This window comes from Trachinotus anak, unplaced genomic scaffold (genome assembly GCF_046630095.1).
Source record: "Trachinotus anak isolate AG129_WGS33_773 ecotype Australia unplaced genomic scaffold, CSIRO_AGI_Tana_v1 ptg000001l, whole genome shotgun sequence".
NCBI lineage: Eukaryota > Metazoa > Chordata > Actinopteri > Carangiformes > Carangidae > Trachinotus > Trachinotus anak.
This window is the reverse complement of record NW_027273852.1, coordinates 6127451-6154659: the sequence shown is the minus strand read 5'-3', so window position 1 is coordinate 6154659 and position 27209 is coordinate 6127451. Positions and strand designations below refer to the sequence as shown.

Genomic DNA, 27209 nt, shown 5'->3' with positions numbered 1-27209 from the left:
GTTTTAAAAGATCAGTCTTGGAGTTGCACATTGGAAATTAATCTCCACGTAGGTTTTGCAACATGTCAGTTTCTTATTGTATTATTCTGCCCAAGAGGTTTGGCATTATTAGTTTCATCCAGGTCAGTTTCTACCATCATAAACAGATGATTATTCTCTAAGGTTAAACTCAGTGATCTACTCATCTATGTTCAATATCTACTTGTGATCAAAAGGCAGCTTTTTCTCTGTTTACATGTTGCTTCTCTATTGCGCAATTGGTGCCCAACTAGCATAAAAACGCACTGTCTGTAAAGTATTGGCACTGGAAATTGTTTACACCTCGCAGCTGTGATATTGACTGTATACATTCCTCTTCTGTGTTATTCCTGTATATATTTATCATCTGAAAGCCTTATCTGTTTAGACAGGGGTCCTTCTAAAACAACATATCCTTTTAATTAACCTATGGTAAAACACAAGTTAATGCTACCCTGATTTTTTTTGTTAATCCCCTTCAGAGGGATTAATAATAACCAGACCAGAACAATTCATTTTTTGCTCTCATGGTAATGTTGTAATAAGAACATCCTTAGTTGTACACAAATCCTTTAACTGAAGCAGCCATATGAACAAAAAAGTAGGGAAGAAAGGTCTTCTGTCAGCCCTCCCGGTGAGTGAGGAGTTTACTTGAAAATCACAATCATTGGTATTGTTGTTGGATTGCGGGGATGTTTTTTGTAAATTCTGAAAGTGAGTGTGCTAAATGCCTATTTTTCTGCTGAAATGTTAATGCAAATAGTTTTGTGAACTTTGTGTGTGTGTTTTTTAAGTTGAAAAATGTTTACAAAAATGTAAAAGACAGGGTTCAGGTGCATTGTATTTTTTAAGAAATAATATATGAACGGTGTATATTTTGGCACTGAACATTGACATTATCCAAAAATGTGTGCTGATTGATCATCTGTCATGTTGATAACTTTCTGTTGTGAGGGCTCTCAGGTATTTGCATAGGCTGTGTATTTTTATGTCCTAAAATATGTGATTAATTTATCAAAAAAGCACATTAATTAAAAATTGTTTGGTAATTTCTCTTGACATAAATCAGTCCAGTACTGAATGTGGTGAAGGAAGTTGGAGGATTGTTCAGCCCTGTTTTTAAAAGTCAATGACAATACATGAAGACACACTGCTGTGAAGAATACAATGTATATTTTTGAGGCATGGGTTTCTCTCTATTAATGATGATTTAACTGCCTTTCCTGTTTTGTGAATTTTGAAACAGGAAGTGGGACATGTTGTCATATAGTTTTCTTCAAAACATGCAAACTGTATGTTACTTGCAATAAAAAAGATTTTATTGTGAGAAAGAAAATACCATGCGTGAATCTTGTGAACAACATGCAAGAGCATAGCAGGAAAAAGTCTTGGGGGGGAAAGAAGTGTAAATGTATCTGGAGAGATGACCCAACACTTCTCTGGATTCTGCTTGTTATATCCATGACTTTGACCATAATCACCAAGAGGTTGTGCACAGCAGAGTAGAAATCCACAAGCATAGATAAGGACCAAGTATTGAAGTGAAGAGATCATCTGGCATGGTGGTTTAAATTAGTAACTCTGTGGACTCACAGAATGAGATTCCACCCCATTGTGTTTTATTTGAATGGCTTCAATAGTCAATCAGAAAATGTGCCCATACCACCACAGATCACTGTGTATTGGACTTATACTAAACTTGATAAAATAATTTACTGCCCATGGAGCATGAATTTAATGAGAGGCTCATTCAAGTTCACCAGCTGTACAAAATCCAACTGTATGCGAATTCTATTTCAGGTGAATTTTCCACTTAATCAGGACATGAGTCATTAAAAGTGAAAGAAAATTAAAATGAGACAAATAAGCCCTGATTGTGAAGCACTGGTGTTGCACTGACAATTACCAGTTTGCTGATGGAGTGAGCCAGTGTTGATTTTATTTAAGGTCAAATAGCCAGTCAGTCACTTGAACCACTTCTGAGTGGAGCCATATATAAAACGTTTAGGGTAAAAATTGAATTTCAGTTCCCTAACAAATGTTTTTATTATTTTAATTATATATTTCCTACCACAGAGATCAATAGATGGGCCAATTTCTTTGCTTCAAACTTTTAACTTGAAATTAAATTTTTTGAATTGTCACCAAACATTGAATACTATTCAGCAACTGGCTCCTTCAGAGTTTATAATCTGAAGAAGCTGGGTGAAAAACTGTTCTGCACATAAAATCTTCTACTTCTAAGTAAAGAATAATTTCTAGTAATTGACTTTGTAGGCAGACCTATTCCACTGTACAGCGTTAGTGGCTTGCGTGCACTGGTGTTTGTTCCCCACCAGTCTTTGTCTATGAACAGGTGGGCGCTGGAGCTTGTAGAAGCCTCAAATGTCAGAGCAGTCTTCCTCACCCCCTTACTTCTTTAATCTTTGTATTGCACACACACTCACACACACATAATCACACAGCAAACACACAAAATCAAAGCCGCCTGAGGGCGGTAGCAAAACTGAGAAGTGTAAAGCCTAAACAGACCCCAAACTGTATCTTTTCATCTTCAGATCCTTCTATTTACCTGCCTGTCAGTTGATTGTTTGTTCCCATCTCGATCATATCTCTGGTTGACTCATACTTTCAGCACAGGAGTGATACACCTGCCCTCGGTTTGTGCTCCTCTGGTAGAAAGCCTTCTCTCAGACATCAAGTTAAGGGGCAAAAAATGATTTGAGAACTACTTAAAGAAAAGATTAATGCATTCATTAAAAGCCAATATTAACCATTGCTGTGAGTAGAATGAAGTACGCAAAAGAATTGTGAAAACTGCAAATCATATAGTACCTAACTGTTTCAGTCAGGTACTGACAGTACATACAGTACCTGGTTGAAACAGTCATGACTGAGAGCTGTGTTGTAGTGTCATCGTCACTGAGGAGAAAACAAAAAATAATGCCAAATTGTAAAAAGTCAAAGTTTTCATGGTGTGGAAACAAAGTATTGATTTTGGAGGGAACAGTCATTCGTTAGGTTAGGCCACACACCAAATCCCTAACGTCAACTGCAGCTTGATGTACTGTAGACAACCTATGTTAAGAAATGAAGAAATGAATGCTGTATGAAATAATAAAGCATTCAGAATATCCAAAAGCTCTTTAAAAATAAGTCAGCTGTCAGCCAAGTTAATAGTAATTCATCTTCTAAGTGTTAAGTGTGAAGTAAAGAGTGGTCTGTTATTAATAATTATATTATGATTATTATTATTTTAAAGTGTTTTATGTCTGGGGTCTGTCATCTGGACAATGGCAACTGGTGAGTCAATGTCATGTTTTGTCAAACCCTCAGTGAAGATGGTGGCACGTGGAACAGAGGAGTAAGTAGGCTGAAGAAGTCTAGACATTCTCCTCTGACCTGTCTGGTCAATGGGCCATTAGAGCTGTCTGAAGTGCAGTGGACTCAGGGTGTTTTGTTCCTCACATCCTACTTGAAATTAGAGTCTGACAGTTCCAGGAGTGTGGAAGTTTTTTGGATGTTGGATGCAGAAATTTTTATAGCACAGAAAGACACTCGCATGTCTAGTATTTTGGCACAGAACCTGTCAACATTTTCTCTATGTTTTGTACTTGATGTACACTTGTAATAGACATAGGCTATTTATGAAAATCACTGTGTTTGCAGAGCGCCAAAGAATTCAGCTAGTGGTGTTTTTTTTTTTTGTTTTTTGTTTTTTTCTCCTCAGGACAGAGGCGCTGAGGCAGCTTTGTTGCTCTGACTGGGAGACTTCCTCTGTCGGGCTCCACTGCCCATGCCTCTTCTTCTTCTGCAAATCCTCTCAGTTGATAAGTGTGATCTGGAGGTGTCAAAAGCACTGGAAACTACTGCCATCCACACCTACATGGTCTGCACATGCACAGACACACTTTACACACTCAGATTAACACCAAAACACACCTCATAGTGACACTGGGGTCTGGCAAACATTCAGCTGGTGCACAGCATGTCAAGAGTAAACCAAGCTGACAAAAATTCAGTGTACTGTGAACAAATATGACTATACAGAAGTATAATCTGTAACTGGGTTAGAATAGTGTAATTTCTATATTAACTGGGCAAAAAAAAAAAACCTATTAATTTCCTTACAAGACAACTGTTACAGATTAATATATCCAAATGCAAAGATGGAAAGAATGATGTATGCCAGCCGTTGTCACTGTTATTTATGAGCTCTTGGGGATCAGAGTTGCCTTTGTCTGAGCAGCAAGTGGCGTAGCCTGTCCTCTGGGTTTTGAGTTACAAAGCAGGGAGCAGTTCCAGATCTTTTTAAGCCCAGTGTGAATCCTCAGCAAGGTTGTGCAATCGCCCGGTGACAAGTCCTATTCCTGTTTTTCCTGCCAGGTAGTGCTGGATGGCCTTTAAAACTCACCAGCAAAGACATGCACTCACACACACACACGCACACACACACACACACACACACACTCAACAACAACAACCCACACTCACACACACCCAGTTCTTTCTGTTACACACCCACATTTTACAAGTTATCAAGGTTAGTTGAAGCACTGTAGAAATCTGGTATCACAGTAGCTTTGTTAAGTGTGTGTGCTGCTTGCATTTGATGTAATTTGAGAACCTGGGAAAAGTTTGATGCACCTCAGAGACCGATTGGAGTAATGTCAGTGTTGGAACACTGGAGGTGAGGTAGTGGAAGTTGGTGGTGCAGCCGAGCTCTAGAATCTGTGGGGAATGCTGGTGTTGTGTATTTGCACCGCTTCTCTGTGGCACTATACCAACACACCTAGCTGATGCAACATGTTCAGTGGCAGGGCTTCTATAATGTTAGCAACTTCCACATTTTTTATTGTATGCAAATAAACTGTCAAAAAGTTGCTGAGCAAATGAGATCTTTGTTTGCAGTTAGCTGGAATTGAAGCTGCGAGTTTAGATTTTTGAGGCCAGCTTTTTGACACCCTGTGCACAGGCACCCTTAAGTTGTTAAGGAAGACACATTGCAAATGCCTCTGGGCTGGTTTGTGGTCAGAGCTTGAGCGAGGTCTTAATCTTCATGTGGGGAGGAAGTAGGACTGGGGGAACTTCCACTTCCCTTCCTTTGCTTAGCCACGTTATGCAGCCATGTCTAGTAGGTAGGAACTATGGGGTTAACAACATGCACAGATACAGACACCCAGATAGACGCCTTAAAGACAAAAACAATACTCTGCAGCTGCAAAAAAGACAGTGGGAAAGTCGGAGAAAGAGCAAAACAGTTAAAGAGAAAGCAAATATAGCAAGAGCAAGTTGGGAAACTAACCAAGTGAGCACCTCAGTGCATGCATCAGATGCTTCTTGGGAGGCCAGACTGAGACAGTGGGAAAGAGACAGAGAGAAACAATAATAGAGAAACTGACAGAGAAAGAGTGAGAGAGAGGGATGAATGCACACAGGAAGATAGAGAACGTGACAGAAAGAGAGAGAGTGGGTTTTGTAGAGCAGTGCACACCTGCTGATCAGCTTGAACTGTGAAAATACTGGGAAGTGAGATACAGTTTGAGGGCTGTCATGAAGCAGACAGCCACAGGTTTGCTGCAGGAGCCTGGCTTTGGGATGAGGGGATACAGGCACTGGTGGTTTGACATAAATGGATACACAGCTGCGATGAACTGAACTGAAAACAGGAAATAAATGTGAACACAAAACCAGCCTTTTTTTTACACAGACAAGTAAGAGAAGGAAGTTTCATCAATTCATTTCTATATTCAGTCTAATCTAATCTGAATGTCAGTCATAGAATAAGAAGCATATGTGATCATTTCCAAAAATACATTTGAACTGTAAATATTTTTTTTTAACCATTTTCAGTTTGACTGCGTCAAAGTTGCCATTGCTGTACAGAATAATATTAGCATTTTTCGAGGGTGGGACCTAAAAGGGGTCAACAGAAGGAGTCATGTTCAAAATGATCACAAGTGATTTAAAGGGCAGCTACACATACTGTAAACCAAAGTGCAAAACTAAATGTCAGCACTACGTGTTATTCCATTTGCATCACATTCACTGCTGTTGAATGTGGGCTGGGGAGACACTTGGCCCCTCCCTGTATTTTTCTGCCTGTAAGCATCAGTCAACATCACGTCAAACTACAGTCCTCGTGCCACCATAACACACCAGTTGTCTTTATAGTACATTATCTTTTGTGATGAAATCCATTTTTAAATGCTGGCACATTTGTGTTCTACTTTGTAGTCAGTGTGTGTTGCTGTCTGTGAGGTATCAGCACAGTGGGTCAGACTCAAAGTTGTTTCTGTACAATGATGCTGACGAATTGTCAGTGACTATTACTGTACTTCTCAGAAGAGGCCGGGACAACACTGTTACTCAAACAGAAATGCTGTCACTGCTGTTAATCAGGTCATTATGATGTTAATGATTTGTCATATGAAAGAGAGGAGGGTTGTAAAATTTATGTTAAAGGTATATATAAAAAAATTTAATTAAAGTTTCTGGGCTGAAAAAATTAAAAAAAAAATATTTCAATCAAATAATTTCTCAAAAGTTTAAATTCACACCTTATCAAAGTAAATCTGTCTAGTTAGATGAGGGTTGTACAAGCATTAATCAAATTACTCAAAAGTAATTAGATTATTGTTGTTTTTGATTAATTGCTATTTACATAGTAGACAAACTGTCTGCTAGGCTCTGCCAATCAGTATTTCACACATTTGGCTTAGCTTGCAACTCAGGGAAAAGGGAGAAAGAGAATCAAAAATAAAACAGTCGGTGCAGCTACCTTTGGCAGGCATCTCACCTCTGTTTTTTTTCAAATGTCAGCACTTTTCTTGTGGTTGCAGGCTATTGGGTCAAGAGTGGGGAAGACTCAGATGGAAAGACTGACTGACACACTTGTAACCAGTGCTGAGGCCTACCTGGCTCCCAGAGCAAATTTTCCACAGCAGAGTGGACAACTATCCAAAATGTTGTAGTGATTATAATACCCCCGAAAGACTTTTTTTTTTTTTTTTGGCCTACAGAGTTTCATGAGTTTCACATCATCTTCTTAACATAGTTGATTGAAATATTCTTCATTCTTTGATAGGTTCAAGTGAAATCATAAAGTATCGCAAATAAAATCATTATCTACACCCTTTTCATTGTTATCGTATGAATCACATCCACCATTTTGCAGTCATCCCTCAGTGAGGTTACCCAAGGTCAGTACACCTTCTCCACTAATGCATGGCTCTTGTTATCGGCATTTTCTGAGACCTAAATCTCACAGGTGCCAACGAGAGCTGAGAGACACTGAACTGTGACGGAATGGTGATTTATGTTATATTAACGTACTGCTGTCTGTCCCCAAGTTATAATTGTTCTGTAATTATAGTAATCACCATGACAGAACATTTAACAGATGCCGTCTCAAGTCACCAGCCTGAATTACTCCGACTTCATGAAGAAAAGAGACTTAATGGCCACAGTGATATGATTTGTAGAATATGTGAAGTATTTCCTCAGTCCTGTCTGTTAAAGCACTAAAAGGGATGGTGAAAAATGCTGGAAAATCCCTGTAAAACCACTGTAAAACCAGTTTGTGAGGATAGTCAGCCTGTGTTGGTCATACATTCATATCTTGCTGGTCACACTGGTTTAAATACCAAGCCGGTGCTTATTTCTCACTTCATTTGTCTCTGAAACTGAATTTGCTGGTTTGTTTACGTAAATCGTAACTGCATTTTAAAGCTGTGACTTGCTGTTGTTCACGTTACCTTGAAATAGCTTTCATTGGAAAAGTCACCATCTGAAACTGGATGATATTCTGTCGCCTAAATGTGAATCAGATTCACATCTATTTTCATGTTTCTTAGCTTTCTGTTCTCAGTTGATAGGAAGAGAGTTTGGCCTGTTACAGTTCCTGCTGAACGATTTTACAAGAACATAAGATTCTGTAAGGTCTGCTTATTTATGCACATATTCCACATGAGCAGCCATGTATTCACTCACTCTGCAGCGACTTCAGGCTCTATATAGTGTCTCCAAACAGCCTTAGTTTCAATGGAGACAAGAAAATGAAGTCCTGTTAATTCAGTCAGTCAGTGAGTTTTCATCGAATCTAGTGTGAATTTTGTATAAAACAAAACCGCTAATGTCTGGGAACATCATTTAAAGCCCTTACATGTGTTTTTTCTGCTCAAAAGATTTACTTTTCAGGCATTTTAACATATCTGTGTCTACTAGACTAAGTGACTTTGCACACGCTGTTTTTGTAATCAGTTGTTCTTTCTTAGTCAGATCTCTGTTCTCAATGGAAAGAACTGAATGCTGTGAGATATTTCTCATCTGGACATTACACACTCTGGTTAACTGGTTTGTCTCTTTTTATGTCACACACACACACACACACACACACACACACACACACACACACACACACACACACACACACACACAAACAGTCATGTACATTCTGACAACTTTTTCTTTCTTTTTGCAGAAACTGTGCCACTTGACGTCCGTCACTATTCAACTTCAGATGTGCTCTCTTACTGCCATCCAGTGGTGACTTATTGCTATCAAACAAAAGCAGCATGCCTTTTAAGTCTTTGAATGTAAACAAGAATATATTTCAATTGTTGTTGTTTTTTTCTAAATTATGTCAATTGTAATATATTATGTTAACTTTAAAGTAAAATATAGCGACATCTGTTTCAGTTCCTAGTATTGGGAGCTGTTGCAGATGCTCTGACAGAATTGAGTTACTGATTTACTTACATTGACTTGATTTTGCTGGTTCATTCAGTTTCATTTATATACATATTTATTTCGCTTTTTGGTTTACTGTAGGTCCATAACAGCAGCAGAGACCCCCCTCCCCCTGCTCCCCAACCTGCCAGTGATTAAGCCATTTCCACTTCCATCCTGTAGATGGCAGCAGTGTAAAGCAAACCTCCCTGCGTCTCAGGTGATTATTCCTCCCATCCCCATCAAACTAATAGTGCAGTACCACAGCCCATCACAGGCAGCCATTAATAACTTAAGAAAAGTCCTGTCTGTGCCTCATCGTCAGGTCTCACTTGACACGGTTCAGCATCATTTGAACTTTTGACCGGCCTGTAATTTGCAGTGTAAGCTATCCAATTTACAACACCTTCACAAGGACACACGCGAACGATTATTCATCACTGCGGTGCAGGCTCCACGGCAAGTGTATGTGTTAGTGTGATGCTGCCAATCGTATAGTAACACTGAAGAGAGAATTTACTGGAGATCATACAGAGACTCAAACACATATGTCAATGTGATACCTTTGATTAAAGCCATACACAGTTTATCACTTTTACTTTCTTGATAATCTCCAACTTAAAAACCTTAAAAACAGCAAAAGTGGCACATAAAAAAACAGAAACAAAAAGAGCGAGGCCACGTAAAACAGCCACACACTGCTGTGTAAAGAGCACTGACTGCATCTGAGCTACAGAGACATTAGTGCCCCAGGCATTCATATGACTGATAATAATGTTTAAAGTCTGGTGTCACTTCAGTGAATCAACACATTTCTGAACTCTTGCCCTGCAGTTCTTTTTTTCACTTGGAGAAAAAAAAAGAGAGAGAAAGAAGATGCATCACCCTCACCCTAAAACTGGTCTGGTGGTTTTGGGGTTTTGAGCAATTCCATCACAGCCCACAGAAGAATTATCCTGCTGCACTCAGTGGACAGTGAGCATTCGTCAGCAAACTCTGCAGTGAGATGCGACTTGATGGCAGCCAACGTCTCCCCTAATGGGAAACAATTACACACTCGGTGGCTTCTTCACTGACTTCTGATGAGACTCATTCACTGAGGAAATGGCCACATAATCATGTGTATGTAATGCGCTAACGCTGCTTATTGCTCACTGAGTCAGACTCATGCACAGCCAGTCAGAGTTTCAGTTGACTCTTTAGCTACTATATCTCTGATGAGTCTGATGAGAGGAAATATGGGAAGGGAAATAACTACAAGTATACAACATGCACACTCAGAGAAATACCCCTGTTGTCTTGTACTTGTCGCTTTAAATGTGTGCACACAAAGAAGTATCCTACAAAGCCTAAAAAAATAATTCCTGTCGCCTCTTCTTTCTCTACTTTTCAGTCCTGTAAAGAGTCCATCCTCCTGAACTCCATGGTGATGTCACATGCATCAGGGGGATGTCACTAAAAAGGAGGAGGCATCATACTTCAACCTGGAGACAAAAAAGCAAAACCTGGCTGCAAGAGAGGAAGTCTGACTGGAGCTGAGCTGAGACAAGCAAGTGGCACAAAACACTTTGGCTCAATAAGATAAGTAAACATGCCCCGAGGTGTCTTAAGTCTTAAAATCTCAAACAGAACAAATCGAACAAAGTGTAAAAAAAAAAGGATTCAGAGTTTGCACAAGCACCCATAGTGACCGCCAGTGGAATAGCAGATTATGGCATTTCCACAGTGGCTATCAGCACCACATACAGTGCTGAAGAGTGCTCTCCCTACAAATCAAATGCCACATTATTAGCATAAAGGTAATTTTGACATTTAAAGATAGACAGACAGGTAATGACAGATTTTCTCACAAGACATTTTAAATCTGAGGACTGAGTCTGATGTAAAAAAAACAAAAAGGATTGATAGGTCTGTTACATGCACAGCTTGCACAAAAAAGTGTCCGTTAACAATGAATAATGATAAAAAGGGAAGAGGAAGGTGGGAGGTGCTGCTGATTGAATTTTTTTTTATCAGTCAACATGTCAAATGATGTGTCATCTCTGTTTATCTAACCACTGTTGTAGACGTGACTTGAGGACAGCCTCCAGCCTGAGATGTCAACTGACATAGATATAATCAATGGCAATCTGCGCCTGAAAATTGTCATCATTGCTGTTTGTACTCGTCATTATGGAATGAGAATCAGTCCCAGACTCACATCTGATCAAAACTGATTAATGATTCTGTGGATGCATTTTTTAAAAATAGACTTTACATTCTTAATGGAATAAAGGCAAACAGACAGTTGTCTGGTGTCAAATTTGTAATTTTACAGAATTGTTGTTATCAGCGTTTACAGCGATTAGTGCATGCAGCCATACTGATATTGATTTAGTATTCCCTCACTGTGTAAAAGACTGAAATACTCTGAGGTGTTGTGATAGTCTTTTAGCCCTTTCGCTGCCTTCCTCAGACAACTGCAGCATTATCGATTCAACAAACCATTTTGTTTTGACAATAACAAATGTCTGTAAGTGTTTGCAATCGTGGCATCTAAGAAATGGAAATCCATTATTCATTTATTTATTTTTTTTGAAAGAAGTATTCATCTCTTTCTCTCTTATTGTTTTTGGAAAGATAGGGACACACAGGGGCATGAAAGAAGACCTGTGGTGCTATCTGCCATCAGAGGCTCTTTTGTATAAATGCATATGACTTAACTGTTGCTTTTGTCGCGCTCAAAAAAGAGGCAGTTTAGTGGTGAGCACCGGCTTGTGTTTGCTGTTGAGGCTTTATTTCATCCTTTGGAAATCTCACTCTTAATAAGCTATTTGAAGGACATAGTATTACCTGCAGAAGCAGACAGAGGTCAGTGATGGATCTTAAAGGACCGGTGTGTAGGATTTAATGGCATCTAGGTGAGGTTGCAGATTACAACCAACTGAATTCTCCAAGCATGGAAGAGAACTTATGGTGGCGTAAAAACACAAAAGGCCCTCTCTAGAGCCAGTGTTTGGTTTGTCCATTCAGGGCTGCTGTAGAAACATGGCGGTGCAACATGGTGGGCTCTGTGGAAGAGGACCTGCTTCCTATGTAGATATAAAGGGCTCATCTAAGGTCCTTGGTGCTTCTTGGTTTCAGGTGATTATACATGTATGAACACATAATTATGAATATTATTTTCAATTTATTCCAAGAGAGCTAAATCCTACACACTGGTCCTTTAACCATCTATCAGTAAATGCTTTTCATTTTCTTCATAGTCATGTAACACATCTCCAAGGACCAGCAGCTCTTTTTTAACACTCTATTTCTCAGCTTTTCCATCATAAACATATCTTTTTTGCTGGCATCTCTGTTTAAGATCTGGTATTTGAGGCATTACTATACATTTCAAACATGGTTCAATTATTTCCCATGAATAATAAAAGAGTAAAGAATATTCTTATCCGACATAAAAGTAGTAAAAATTAAGAAATGGTTAACCAAAGGTCCCAGTATAACTAGCAAATCATCAGTGCAGGGAACATATTTCAGTCGTAAACTTCCTTCATCTCTGCAACATGTGGCTGGGACGGTTTATCATACTGAAGGTTTATCTAAGTGTGGGGGAGAAGCGCTATGCTGCAGGGAGAGATTGCCTTTACTTGCACGGCACCAACAGAGCAAAACAATGTGCCGCATGATAAAAAATTGCTTCATAAGTCTCACATTGTGTGTCTGGCATCATTATGAGGCACAATAGCCTCTGGAGGGCCCCGGCTTTTATTGGCGTGCCTCTTGCAGCAGCAAAGTCTCATCCATTAAACAAATCAGGGGGTTATGTATTAGATTAGCTGTACAGCAGGCACCGGGGAACGCCTAGAAGAACACATGAAACCTCGTCTCATTCCCTCTCATAATCCCCTTGAATAAATTACCTAATTGACAGCATTAGGGTGATACTGTCAGAAGGTGCCTCTTAAAGCATAACATATAATGAAAATACACAACGTTGCTAAATTGCATTTTTGGTATTAAAAATGATAAACGGCAGCCATTTGGGGCATATTTAGAGTGAAGCCTCTCCTCGTAGCGTGCTGCCAGATCTCATTTTTCTTTATTTCTTAATAAATTTGTGGTGTCAGTGATATTAAAAGCTCATTTCTGCTGAGAAATATTTAATAAAGCTTTGTGTGATAGGAAGCCAATGTCACACAGAGAGTCAGGAAACTAGTTGGTGGCAGCTTGGATTGCCCCCACCTCCCACTGTGTCACCTAGCTGGTGCTATGACCTATGAGGTGAGAAATGGACTGCCCCCCACTGGTGAAGGGTCAATACTGCAGCGGAGGTTCAAGAAGTGCCCCCTCACAGTTCAGTGCAGTATTCATTCTGCAACCAAGCTGAAAACAACAGAGCCATTTGACTTTCTTCAAAGTGAAAACTGTCTGCATCACATTTTCTTAAAGTGTTAGGGACTCTTGGCTCAGGGAAGTTCAGCTCACTGTTCCAGGATCAGAAAAAAAAAAATAAAAGCAGCAGGCCAGGCAGTGGGTGTGTGTGGGCGAGCGTTATGCCTCCCTATTAGGAGCAAACAAAAGCCTTGAATGATCTCTGGGGAGGAGTGACCTGCCTATAGCTAAAAGAAGGATGTTTATGGACTGGAGTAGATTATTGCTCAGGCATATACTTTGATGTAATGTAAAATTAAAAGGAAGGTAAACTGCCTCCCCCCAGTCATAATAAATGCCCCCTTTCAGAAGAGCATAAATATCATACTTTTATCCCTTAAAAGACCTTCCACTTGACTCCAGCTTCTTGCTGTGTGTGTGTGTGTGTGTGGATGGAGAGTCAAGTAGGGTGGGTGGTGGGTGGGGACAGTCAGAGTGCATGATTTCTGTCCAGATGTGTGGACATATTGTAACTCCGGGAGGCCTTCACCCTTCTCCTAAAGTGCAAAAGTAGGTTGCAGCTGGTTCAGAAAGTAATAACCTTTTGTCACATTGTTTCCTATACTCCCATTATCGCAGTTATTTTTCTGTCACCGCAAAGTCACTGCTTTCAAACTGTTACAAATAGCTTAGCGAGCACAATAATATCACTATCTAAACGTTCTATTTGACTTTTATTTGTGTCATTTACACCGAGCCACCCCCGGGGGAAATGATTACCCTGGGTATGGAGAGATATTGCCTTCAACAGTCATGTACTCTGATAAGTGAGGAAAAATGGAAAGCTTTGCTTACAATGCAGCATGAAAAAAAAAATCTCTTGGGTTATAATTTTGCTGTCAAAATGCTTTTTCTTCATTGCCTGATTATGTAAAAAAAAACAAAAAAACAAAGCAACTTCAAATTGAAGGAAAACAAAAAAATGAAAGATTAAGTCACTATAAATCTGGTAATATATAATTAAATCCATTCTAGTTCTGAGCATCACTGTCACTGCACTCCGCAAGTATAGTGCTCACAGTTAAATTCAGTATTAAATAAACAACACTTCCAATATCTCTCTATATCAAATCTGGGTAAGATCTGCAAAAGCGCATGGGAAAGCCACCTGTAAGTAGCATTCAGCTCCATTTTACCAATTACACCTCTATATCCTTCTCGAAGCATTCATCTCTACCGTGTTCAGTGTGACAGGTGCAACGGGGCCGACGCACAAATTCAAGGGGTTTTGGCATCTCATGTCAGCCAATGGTGGCGCTCATGCAGTTGTGGCTGGCGGGGTTTAGGGTGATCGTCGGGCACCTGTGCCAATCACAGTGTCTGTGGGAGGAGTTAAAAGGCTCGGAGGTGTGTCTGAAGAATACGAGTCTACAGCTGCATACTGTATCCAACTCGGGGAGTAATGGCATGAGTACTGCTTTATACTGTTTAGACAAGCTTTACTGTGCGCGCCTTGGAAACTAATATTCGACTATTTCTGCTTTCGCGTCAGTCGCAAATTCAGCCTGCAGGCACCGAGAGAGGAGGCGGAGGACAGTCGAACAAACTGTGAACTTAGTCAGAAGCGACTAAAGTCTTCAAACTCACAGGCTGAAGAGGCTTCAAACGCAAACGCCTCATCCTTTCTGGCTGTTTCAAGCAAGGATACGCCGCTGGACATGTGAATTTAAAGGGGATAATTGCCAAGCACAACAATGAAACCAACGACAGCCCTGTGTTGCTTCGGCTATCTCCTGACTTGCCTCTTGTTTGGGTCGAGCTCTTCACAATCAGGTGAGTGAATGGCATCCGTCTGCTGCCCGGTGCGCAGCTCTGTAGAATGTCTGTGGAGCAGGTCGGTGCGCACTGAGCGCAGTGGCACAACTGTCCATCGAGCATACTTTTGCGTTTATGTTTTAACCTTTTTACGCGTGTGACATGATGGTGTCAATCTGCTGTGATTTTCACTATCAACCATGACTCGCACTGTTGGAGAAACGCCTGAAACAGTTACGGTGAAAGAGGGATGACGTACAGGGTGCAACTGAAACACAGGTGACACTCTGAGCAGATTGCAGGTTGTAGCGGTGCATATGTGCTGTGTTAAGCTGAATGAAGCCAAGCGAGCGGCTTGCTCTGTCTCCTTCGTGCACAGAGCGGCACTGTTGAATTTGGAGAGAAAGGAGAGCATTTAATGTCCATCACACGTGTCCTTTAGACTCAGTGTGGACAAACAGAGAGTAACAGCCTCGCTTGACAACAGTCTACTGTGCTCTTGTCTTCCCTCCTGTGGATGCACAAGCTGTCTTCTGCGAGACTCTGTCTAAAGTTCCTCCTTGACTGTGTTTTTTTCCTCTTCCCCTGCAGAGTGTATCTCTAAAAACAATGACAATAGGGATGATAAGCTGTAGTGTAACCCCCTTTTCTCGGTTTGTTTGAAACAGCGCAGCCGGTCAGGACGCGTTGCCACTTCAAGAACACCAACCTAAGCACTTTAAGTTAAAAGTCATATCGGGACTAGTTTGAAACAGTATCGTTGTTGTTGTTGTTTTTTTAGTGCTGATCTGTGTAACTCCCGCACCTGTGCAAAGGGTGATAACTGGTGAACATTCATCCATATGCATTCTGTAAACGGGATAAAGCAAAGCGGATTACCGTGAAATTACATTATTCCTCGTTTTAAAGCGAGTCCCCTCAGGGTTCGTGCAGACCACACTTTGATAATCAGCCTTGTAGCGCGCGTCACCATCACACAGGCAGTGGCAGTACCGTTTGTACAGCGCAGCGGCGCTCTTTACGCACAGGGACTCATAGGTGCGCTCACCAAGTGATCGTGTGTGTGTGTGTGTGTGTGTGTGTGAATGAGAGAGAGAGAGGTTTCCAAATAATAAATATTTTCCGAATATAGCCTACAGAAGCAAAACACTACCTTCATCATCATCATCATGCAAATACCCCTCAGGCGGGACGGCGATGGAAATAAGACTATACACACAACACACACGCTGCCTTTAGCGATGGTCCTTCTACCCGCTCTGTGAAACTATGAAGCACCTATTTAGAGCCAGTGTTGACGTGATTAATATGGGAAGATTGGATTAAACCCTAAATAACGCACATAGGCTAAACGAATGAAAATCTTGCCCATACACACCACAATATTGAGTCTTAAAAGCACAAAAGTCGTTTTATCTTACAGTTCAAGCCAGTGTTGAAAATATGCAGTGGATGTGAGATAATACCTCTTGCAGCCTATCCATTCTCTGTCAGATTATGCCTCATGTTTTTTCTGTAGTCATTTATTAACGAGTTGACACTTTTGTCTCATTATGCTCTGTTGATCTTGCTGCCTAAAAGAAGGAAGACTTCTTGTTTTTCAAACAAACTCAGTTCCAGTAGCTCATCTTTATTTGAGAGAGAAATAAAAACACTTTTATGCAATATATGCCCTTAAATCTGATCTCACAACCGTTGAATGCGCACAATGTAACGCACAGGCCAACCACCGTGATATGCTTAATAAGACCCACGTCTCCACAGCCTTACCCCGAGCAGAGAGTGATTCAATTAAAAAGCTGGATGCGGTTTAAAGAAGAGGGAGAGAGTTTAGGGAGGGATGCGTGTCGTGGCATTGCTCTGTGTTAAAATGATGAAAACGCGTTCGGATTAATTATTCCTAACGCTTTTTATTGTTTATACCGTTTCACCCTTAAAGGAAAGCTGGAGACGCTGACTCCCCTTTAGTGCGAAGGAAAGGGCGATGCATTCAAGAAACGTTTGGGTTTTGGATTTGGGGACCAGTTAGGAAAAAATATCTCACAGTCTGAGACAGTTTGTATTTATTTATTTTCTCACTCATCTCAGTAAATTGGATTCTAAGTCTAAACTCCACCAAATTCATATTAACACTCAAAGGGATGTTTTACAGCGCCTTCAGGAAATGACGTCAAACACATTTCATACTCCCTGAGCAAATACAATTTAAAAGTATGATTCCCTTCAGGGCTACTTCACGGACCTGTGTTTCTAGAACCTATTCCTCGGGAGCGAGAGAATCCAGCATGAAGGTGACAGCGGTGATTGTCTCTGTCATTGCCAGGCTGCTCCCAGCCCAGGGAGAGCTCTGGATCTTGTAGAATGTGTTTTGAAGTTAAAGGAACAGAAAAGACACACACACACACACACACACACACACACACACACAGCGGATTATATAAATATCAGTGTGTGAATCTGCGTAAACGCGGATTAAGGTCCGACGGTGAGGGGGAACTGGCAGAGAGAGGCACAGTGATGGAAGATGTTTCTGTGTTTGTGCGTGAACACGTATGCCAACCTGCGCACTCAGCGATTGTTTTTTTTTTTTTTTTTTTTTTCCATAAGCTGCTTTGATGCGAGCTTGCATCTCCCCCTAATGAGCCATTAAAAAGGTAAAGCTCCGTGATAAAGCGGCTAAATTCATGTAAAGGTTTGATCCCATTCATGTTGGTGTGACATTTCTCTAAAATGTCACCTTTTCAGCAACTGTGGAAATCAGAAGCTTCTCTAGACCACCATGTTTTCATGTTTTTGTTTACTGCTGAAAATCTGTCACAAATTCTGTCATTTTCCCAGCCTACATACAGAACCGTGAAATATCTGTTAAACGCAAATATCACCTAATAAGACAGGAGTTGATAGGTTTTCATAAAACAGCAGGGAACATGTCAGCAAGATGCTGAGTGTGCCACAGGGTCCCTGCACTGCACCCTGCTCTCCGTCTGACTGCTGCTGTATGCTGGAGCTGGAGGCCAGAGGTGGGAAACACATCCAGCTGTGGATCCTGAAACGTATGGCCATGTTCCAAAACTCTATCAATCTTTATGAATATTCATATTTTGTTCGCAGGAGTCAAATCATCTCTTCCCAATGCAGTGTGATATGTGTGTGTGTGTGTGTGTATATACTGTATATACATATATATGTGGAGTGGATGCTTTTTCAATTAATGTCATAACTGCAAGTTAGAAGATAAACCACATCCTTAAATGACCCTGCATGTTTTACTGCTGTAAGCAGTTTCTTCTTTCCTTAATTTAGCTTTGACTCAGAAGGTGGATGAGCTGCTCTCTAGAACAGTTGAAGGGTAGTTGGGTGGTTATACCCTCTACTACAGCCTTGATTTTATAGTAGCAGCCACTGTTTACTGGATTGAAACTGACAGTGCGCATCCAGTGTGTAGCTGATATGTGAGTTCATAGTATATCAAAATATTTACAAGGGGTCAAATGAGACACAGAGAGAGACTCAGTTAGAGAAAGGAGGCATGAGGATTTATTATGTTTTTCCTTTTTCTCTCTTGTCTCTCACCACGCTGTACACTGACACTTCTTGTACACTATTCATCGTTGTGTATTTTTTTTTCTTCTTCTCCCATTCTGAAGCGATGGGAAAGAATGGTGTCACATTTGGCGGCCCACACAGCTCCGCTTCGCCACAAAGCCCTCTTACAGTCATATCTTTCCCTGCTGTCGCCTGTTAAAGGAGCTTTGACCCTCCACCGCCACCAGGGTTTTTATTAGAAGAATGGCAGTCTTTGATTAGGTGGTGATCCACTTCCAGTTGTCGGAAAAAGGAATGTGAACCTCTGTGCTTTCGTCTCCTCGACTCAGTCTGGGTGAGCAACTTAAGGCCATCGATCGTCTGCATAGCAACATCTGCTGAACTAATATAATAAACTAATGTAATTTAATACTAAATTATCATGTCTTTCTTTTACAAATATGAAACGAAAGACTTGATCAATGCCAGCTGGAAGAAAAAATGTGATTATTCAGTAAATGTGAATTATTAGCTCGAGATTACATTATTGTTTTCCTCTTTCTGGTGAGTTTTTGTTGAACTTTCCTTTACATGACAATGATAAAAACTAAAAAAAAGCATAATTATTGCAGTCTACTGTCCATATGCTACTGGCAGCCAAAAGAAAATAAAAATATATTTGCTACAGAAAAGACATTTTGACCATTTTTATTATGTTTTCCTCCCCGGGGATTTCACCCTGCAGTCAGATAAAGAATAAAAAGCCTTCTGTTTGTCTAATTCTCACTGTGGTTTCATTGCAGAAGAGTGGAAACCATTAAGTTTCAGATAAATCTCTCCACTTCTCAACAAACAAACTGCCTTTGGACTACTGGCATTAATAATACATGTGCAACATCCATAATGCCACCCAAGAATCCCTAATGAAAAATCACTCTAATGCTCCAACAGGGACTGAAGGTGTGTGTGCAGCAGCCGACTCAAGTGAATCTACAGTGTTAATGGTGTTTTTTGTTTTTAACCTGCTGTGATTTTACTGTGAGTTTCTTCAATTTCTACCACAGGGACTTATAACTTTTATACTTGTATCATATTCTTCAAAAATGCATTCGATTGCCACAGATTTCTTTGTTATGGGTGACAAGAGGACTTTAACATAACTATTCCATTCTGGAGACATGAGCGCAGACGCTGTTTCTCAGTTTTGACATGTTGATGGGCTCATAACTAATCAGACTGTCTGCAGCCAACGGAAGTGATTGGATCATATCCTTTGTGACCTTTACAAGCACAGGACCCTCATTTATCACCTGCAGTTATAGATGCACCATGCATACATGTGCATGTGTTTTGCCATGCATCATCGTCGGCTCAGCTATTAAACGTCCTTCTTGTGAAGGATGTCATAATTGGATTGGAGTGTCACCAGTGTCTGTTCATGCTTAATGTGGCCAGCTGTTTATCACATGTGTTTAAAATGCAAATTCCATGTTTGAAGCTTGGTTTACACGCAATTAGACGACTGCAGACTCGATAAGGTTTGTAGAAAATGGAATGCTTGTTGCCGTTTTTCACTCCCTCTATGTTCCTCCTGTTTTATGGTTTCTCTTTTTTGCTTTTGGTAAATTGAGTGAGCTTTGTGTGCGAGAATGAAAGAGACAGGAGCAAGAGAGAGACACGCAAATAGAAATACTGATAGCCTCTGTGCAGCAAAGGCCCTGAGTGCTGAATAACACAGCAACTAAAGTCCTTCATTAGCAAGGTAGAGCAACAAACACTCACATACACAAACACAAGCGATGTCCTGCTTGATATCTTTGACAATATACCACAGCTAGTTAAGACAGATTGGGGACTAAGTTTCAGTAGTGGGGAAATCAATCCACTGCAATTTAATTAGGTTGGCAAATGTGTGTTTAGGGCCACCAAGAAGAGCTTACAGGATGAAAAACAATGAAATTCTCAGGGCTTCTAGTAACACTCAAGCTTTTTTTTTTTGAGAGTGCTGTAATGGAAGCGACACAAACAACACTCAAGAAAAGAGACTGAATGATGCGGTGTCATGCACAGTGCAGACTACTGTCAGTCAAAAATCCCTGCTTAGACTTATTCTCTCTGCACCACTGTTGCTGAAAGGTTTCAGTCCACTATCAGAGGAAATAAGTAACTTGTACAAAAGTGAAAGTCTGTCATTTATGTAAATAATAAAACCACATAGTTTATTTATATTCAAAATTAAACAATTTGCACAATTCTTTAAAAAATAGCATGCTTTTATTCTCTAAAGTTTTTTTGTGGTTTTTTTTTTTTTTTTTGCAATACATCAAACAAACAATTGCATCAACATTTTTACATTTAATATTCTAAGCATATAAAGTTTTGATGTCTACATAATATCCTTTAGAAGGCCGCACATTGATTTTAATAGGCTTCACATAATGTCGTCCACCTGTGCAGACTGGTGCCAGTGTGCCTCACACATTGGCGCACGCACTCCCATGACACTCACTCACTACACACACATACCCACACACTCATAGTGCCTTCACCCTGGGCCATCACTCTGAAGTATAAGGCAAATGTGTGACATCCCAGCCCTTGTAAGCCTCACTCCTGTGTTCACTCAACAATGTAGTTGTCGGGAGCCTGAACGCATCATGTATGTCTGTCAGTTTGTGAGACTTTTGATCCCCTTTGTTGTTGCTGCTACTCTTCTCACAATAAGCCCGTCTGTCCTCCGCATCCTCCTGGAGGGCTGCAGGAGGCTGTCAGGCACCAAGCCTTTTGACAACCGCATTTTGAGGGTTTCAAAATGTGGTGACAAAGGGTCTGGCAAACATGCGCATACACTGTATGCATGTTTGTGTGTGTGTGTGTGTGTGTGTGTGTGTGTGCGTGTGCGTGTGCGGTGACTGTTTCTCAGTGTTTGTGTGTGTGGCTGCATGGTTGGGGAGGGGGTAGAGGGTGACTGACAGACTAACCATGCTCCAGAGACTCTCTTTCTGCTCCAGTGTCTGCTCGTTCCTCTTCCTCCGCCCACCCTCTGCCTTCATCTGTGGCTTTGTAAGCCTCCACATAATGCGGGAGCATTAAAATGACAATAGAAATTATGGCTAATCTTTGTTAAGACACACTCATTACCGCCATGTTTTAGAATTAGAGTCCGATGATAAGAGTTGGTCTGCCATGTTTTTTTTCTCTGTGAAGCGACAGCCTGACATATTGGAGTGATGTGTTTTATTCTTACTTTTTTGTGTTTTTTTTTTCTTTTTTCTTTTTTTTTTTTTCTATTCCTGCTCACAGCTAATAATGGTGGCGAACATATGAAAGGATGATAATAGGCTGACAACTTGGGCATGAAAGACTAGCTCTACCTTCAAACGAGCTTTTCATGCAGTTCTGCATGTGGGTGTGTGTTAAAGGGCTGATTTCTCTCGACTCACTCTCCCTCTCTGTCTCTTTCCTCTTTTAGTAATCCCCTTCTAAAATATTCATAGCTAATCTGCATTTACAATGTAATTACAGACGGGCTTTGAGTGATATCGGATATGGCCGGCGGAACACACGCTTCACGCAAAATCTTGATTTGATGATTTGTGTGTGTGAATAAATACGCAATCGCCTCAGGATGTGAGATGTGGCTTAAGGTTTGAAGTCATTTTTAAAAAACTGATTAAGATTAAAAAAAATAAATTTTCTTAACTACTCAGTTGGTCAATTAGTCAGTATACTTGCAAGAGGTCTCTCTCTTTTCATATAAAGAGCCCAACGTATTTTTGCCTCTGAAAAAAACTGTTCACTGTGTGCGGTATTGCTGTGCACACTGTTATTACCATAGCTCAAGCAGAATGAGGTATGTCGCAAAACTAACCCCTCTGTCTTTCTGTTTTGCCCCCACTGCTCAAACCCCATTCCCATTTTTTGGGAAGCTGTTGGCTTCCGTTTAGTGCTAATGGAGCGGTGTGCCCTGTTCTTGCAGGACGATTTTTCACTTGTGTTACAGCAGGGGTGTTCGGGTGGGGGGGGTGGGGGGGTGGCGTCCTTTTAAATGAAGCACTTGGCGTTTGTGACCTGTAATAAATGAGTTTGCAGTCAGTCATGGCAGCTGTAAGGAGACATCTGGGAGCAAGAGAGGGAGCGAGAGACGAGATATTCACACTCTAGTGGGAAACAGTTTATCTATGCGAGGATGAAAAATGGCTGCACCAAACATGCTATCACTTCAACAGAAAATAACATTAATAGTGCTATTCTAAAATGTAAACAGATTACTGTACAAATGTTTGAAAAAAATGCAATAAATGAAAGTGTCTATCATGGAGACTCCTACTGTAAATACCATCAAATTAATATTAAATCACAAGATCACTACTGAATAGCAGAAGAGAAGAAATGTAAAATTGAGCACAACAAACACAGTATAAATGAAGGCGGAGAAGTATGAGCATGAGAGAGAGAGAGAGAGAAATAGGAATAGGCTGAAGTGAAGAAAATGAGAAAAAAAAGCTTGTAATAGGTAAAAATAATCATTTTAATTTCCTATTTTCCACCAGGGATACATATTTCTCATCCTCACCTCTCTATTCCCAACAAACTATCAATTCCCAACAAACATGAAAAAATAAACAAAACAATTATAATCATCAGTATTTTGTGTGTGTGTGTGTGTGTGTGTGTGTGTGTGTGTGTGTTGAGTACTTATGCAAGCAGTCATCTTATTTTTGCTTTAAATATTTGGACAGACTACTGGGGTCACTGTGTTAACACTAAAAGATCAGATTAGTTCACAAAACTTGTTTGGGGAGTTTTGTATTGGAATATTGATTTTGTTCCAAGAGAGAGATCATGAGCCAGAAAATACAAAAAATCTCAGTGCTTGGTGGCGTAATCATTGAGTCATTAGTATTGATCAACAGCTCTTTCAAAGCCCACATTATGGTCATTTCTTCCCCTTTAACATCAGCCAAAGATACATTCAACTCTAGCTACATGATTTATTCTTTTGTGTGGTTATGAGGTTTTTAGCCTTTTTAACAAATTTAATATCTGCTGGCAGATGAAAGTCATGACAGATAAGAGCATCTTTATAAAAACATTTTAGTTTTCTGTGATTAGGTTTTCATAGATCTACTTTCAAAATAAGAGTACCTCAAAGGAAATGTTTGGTACTCTTTCTCGCCTGGAGTAGTGTGGCTGTCGCTGGTGGGAGGCAGCAGTCACCTTGCAGCAGAGCAGAAATAGCGCAGCTCTCTTTCCCTGGATGTGAAGGTACATAAAGCACAGGATGAGAGGAGCAGGAAAGGCAATTGACCTTGGCTGCTTTTGGGGGCTGGCTATACAGCCATCCGGATGGATGCTATGGTTCTGCAGCTTGGCGAAGAGCAAGCAGAAGAGAGGGACAATGCTGAGTATGGCAATTGCTGTTCAGTGTAGAAAAGCAGATTTTATTATTATTATTATTATTATTTATTTTTTTTTTGGTTTGAATTTATCCACAGTTCAAGTTAAATTTGAACAATACTGCAAAAAAATATGATGCTGGAAACTCTTCTCTCTGTTAACATCACTACCAAAGTTGATTAGACTGTGTGTGTGTGTGTGTGTGTGTGTGTGTGTGTGTGTGTGTGTGATGGGATGGTTGGGCCGAATGGGGGTGTGTATCAAATGTGAAAGGAGCTGACTAAGTGCAACCCAGGTCCAAAGTCAACCCTGCCATTTTGCCCTGCTGTGCTAGACTGTTTACCTGCGACAGGGATGCTTTATCTCAGCCAGTCACTTGTGTATGTGTAAACACACAGGGGGTTGCACTGTATATCGTGCTGTTTTCAGCCCCCCTGCCTTTGCTCCAAAACCTCTCTCCCACAGAGAGACATTATCCCCCGTTGGCAAGGTGAATGGGGTGCTGATATAAGATTATTTGTAGCAGCCAGAGTGAGACAGAAAAGAAGGGATGGGGGGCGGAAGGGGAGAAAAAAAAAGAGAGATTCTCCTAATTTTAGCTAGAGAAGGGCGGCCGCACAGTCGGGTACACAGGAGGAGAGGTGTCTTTTGGCGGGGATGGGACATGGGTGAGTGTCTTGGGAGCCTCGGTTAAAGTGGTCGCTATCACAGGAGCTGGACGGACAATTAATCAGCAGCGGCCCAGAGGGGGAGCTGGGGCTCTGACAGGGACACTTCATTCTGCACAGGACACACACACACACACACACACACACACACACACACACACACACACACACACAGATCTGCTGACAGGCTCACCCATAGCTTCTTCTCACCTCTTTCTTTTCACTTCTGCTCTCATGGCTTATCTTGTTTCCTCTTCCTTGTCCTCCTTTCTTTCTCTCATCTCCCCTCTTATGCTCTTCTTTTCCTTCTCCCCTGTTCTCATGTTCACTTTCCCCCCTCCTTTCTGCTCCCTTTGTCTTTTCTCTTGTCGCTTTCATCTCCTTTTTGTCACTCCTCTCCTCTCCTCTACTCTGCTCTCCTCCTCAAACATGTATGTAGCTCCCTGAACCTCTTGATTAGAATAAGAATCCCTCTTGTGACCTGACAGCTGACTCCAAACTCTGTTAAAGTTGGAGTTTCTTGCGGCTGCAGAGGGAGTTGGGAGGTTGGTGGAGAAGGGAAATAAGGTGAGATAGGATGGACTGGTGGCTATACTTCACCCTAACTGCCCCTCCCATCTTCCCTGCACTCATCCCTCCATTTCTGCCATCCCACCCCACCCTCTCTCATTCCCCCACGGCTGGCGCTGAGTGATTGATGGATTCAGATTTGACATGGCCCGGATCACCCGAGGACGTTAGCAAGGACACTGGTGAGATTTAGCCAGATGCCGGAGAGAGGTAGACAGGAAAAGTAGAGACAAAGAAAGGAAGGCAGGAGTAGTCGACACTGTTGACCATCATACCTTGCCAGGGTTGCTGGGGTGAGTAAACTTTTCCTCAAACGGTGCACCTGCTCAGTTTTCCATTGCATCACCCTGTATCTTTTCCATTATGTCCCAGGAGACATTTTTCTTGATGGAATTAGAGCAGATTTACACTGCTCACCATTATTTATGACAAGGATTTCAAATGGTTTTAAAACACTGAAAACAGGATTTTAGAATATTCAAGCTCTGCCTCTCTTCTGTCAAACGGTGACACACGAAACTGAGCTGTTACCTACTATTGTGCCTTCAAACAGACATAGATGTCTGATCATAAATGTATCTACAGTGAGTCCAGTGTGTGCGTGTCTCCCAGCTGAATTGAGTGGAGGCTGTGTGCTGCGTCCTTCTCCAAGGGGGGTCCTGGTCCTCCCAGTAAGCAAACACCCACTTGACATGGAGCCAGGCAAAGGGGGAACAAGGCCCTCAGTGTCTTCCTGCTCCAAGTGCTTTGTCCTGGAGGAGGCTCCCGCCGTGGCTCCTGGCTCGCAGCTCCACGTGACTCGCCTGGAAATGAGGGGAGCACTTGTCTCATGAACATTGTCTGGGCAGGGATGGGCCCTTTGCAAGTCAGAGATCTGAATATGGTTCCATATGTTTACGCTAGATGGGATGTGTTTGATTTATGTCACAAAAAAAAGTGGAGAAACAGCTGAGATTTTTTTTATTGTTACAAAGTTCCAAATCCATACAGCATCTTTTTTTCATTACATTTGTGGTGCAGGGGTAAAATTCTCCGTCATCGCTACAGAAAGACTTTGGGTTTTCCGCACGCATGACTAAAATCATATCATAACCAAATTAAGTGATGCAAAACATCAGCATTTAAATTTACAAGCAAGTGGACAAATTAATGGAAAGATAAAGAATATTACAGAGCTGTCTTTTTTTTTTTTTTTTTTTTACTGATGAACAAAAATCTCTACAACTTTGTAAGCTGCTTCATTCTTATTTCCTTGCCTTTTATATTATTCCCATGCTGTGGAAACCACACACACACACACACACTTAAGGAGTGTGGTAGACACTGCCAGGTTGAGACATCAGTATCCGTCAGTCCTTTAATCACAGGTCCTGGTAGTGTCTCGCCAGGCTTACATCATCATTTTCCAAATGCTCAATTTTCCCCTTCCACACTAAAACACAAAGCTGGTGTTTCAAACTTCACTCACTCTGGAGTTCATTAAGGACAGCTCAGAGAAAATCTCCAGCTTTGTGTGGACAGAAGGCCAAAATGGAAAAAGAGGGTGCCTTTTCAAATGTAGCTAGTATGAATGTACTCTCAATTCTTCAGGCATGATTCAGCAATTCCACATCTGTACTGTACCTGGCTGCCTCAGGTCCTCCCAGTAAACAGGCAGATTTGTCCTCTCAGTCCTGGCAATATCTCCAAATCTCTCTGTCTGCACGGTGATGAGCATATTGTGTATGTGTCACCCAGCTGTCTCGGAGCTGTGTCTGGCCATCTGAGCAGTAAACACAACAACAACAGGTATCTTCTGCTCTCACTCTCACCACCACCCACCATACTTCGGCTTTCGGTCTCTGTCTGACTTGGCAGCAATGTGAAGTCAATAGGATGAATAAAACATACCTGAATCAGAGCCCTCTACCCTGGGAAATGTCAAGCTGTCAGTATAGCTTAATGGGAAAACATAGGGCTGGTCCCGAGGGTCAGACTGTTTATCGCGCAACACCTACAAACCGAGCCAGTTGGTTTATTCGTATATAACAATTACACAAACACTAGTTTGCTTTACTTGAAGTTGTCATTTGTTGACACACCTATATGTATCCAAGTATTTGATGAATGATAAAGGTGAATGAAACAGTT

General features: G+C 41.0%; 1 protein-coding gene across 2 annotated transcripts in view; it reads left to right on the top strand.

Annotated features, from left to right (window-relative positions):
• The first annotated feature begins 14364 nt into the window (after positions 1-14364).
• LOC139606674 (receptor tyrosine-protein kinase erbB-4-like) overlaps positions 14365-27209 on the top strand; it is a 298222-nt gene continuing 285377 nt past the window's right edge. For both annotated transcript variants that reach the window (XM_071459072.1, XM_071458981.1), the window contains exon 1: positions 14365-14934. In XM_071459072.1, coding sequence (XP_071315173.1) covers positions 14856-14934 — 79 coding nt within the window. In that variant the 5' untranslated portion in view covers positions 14365-14855. The remainder of the gene's footprint in view (positions 14935-27209) is intronic.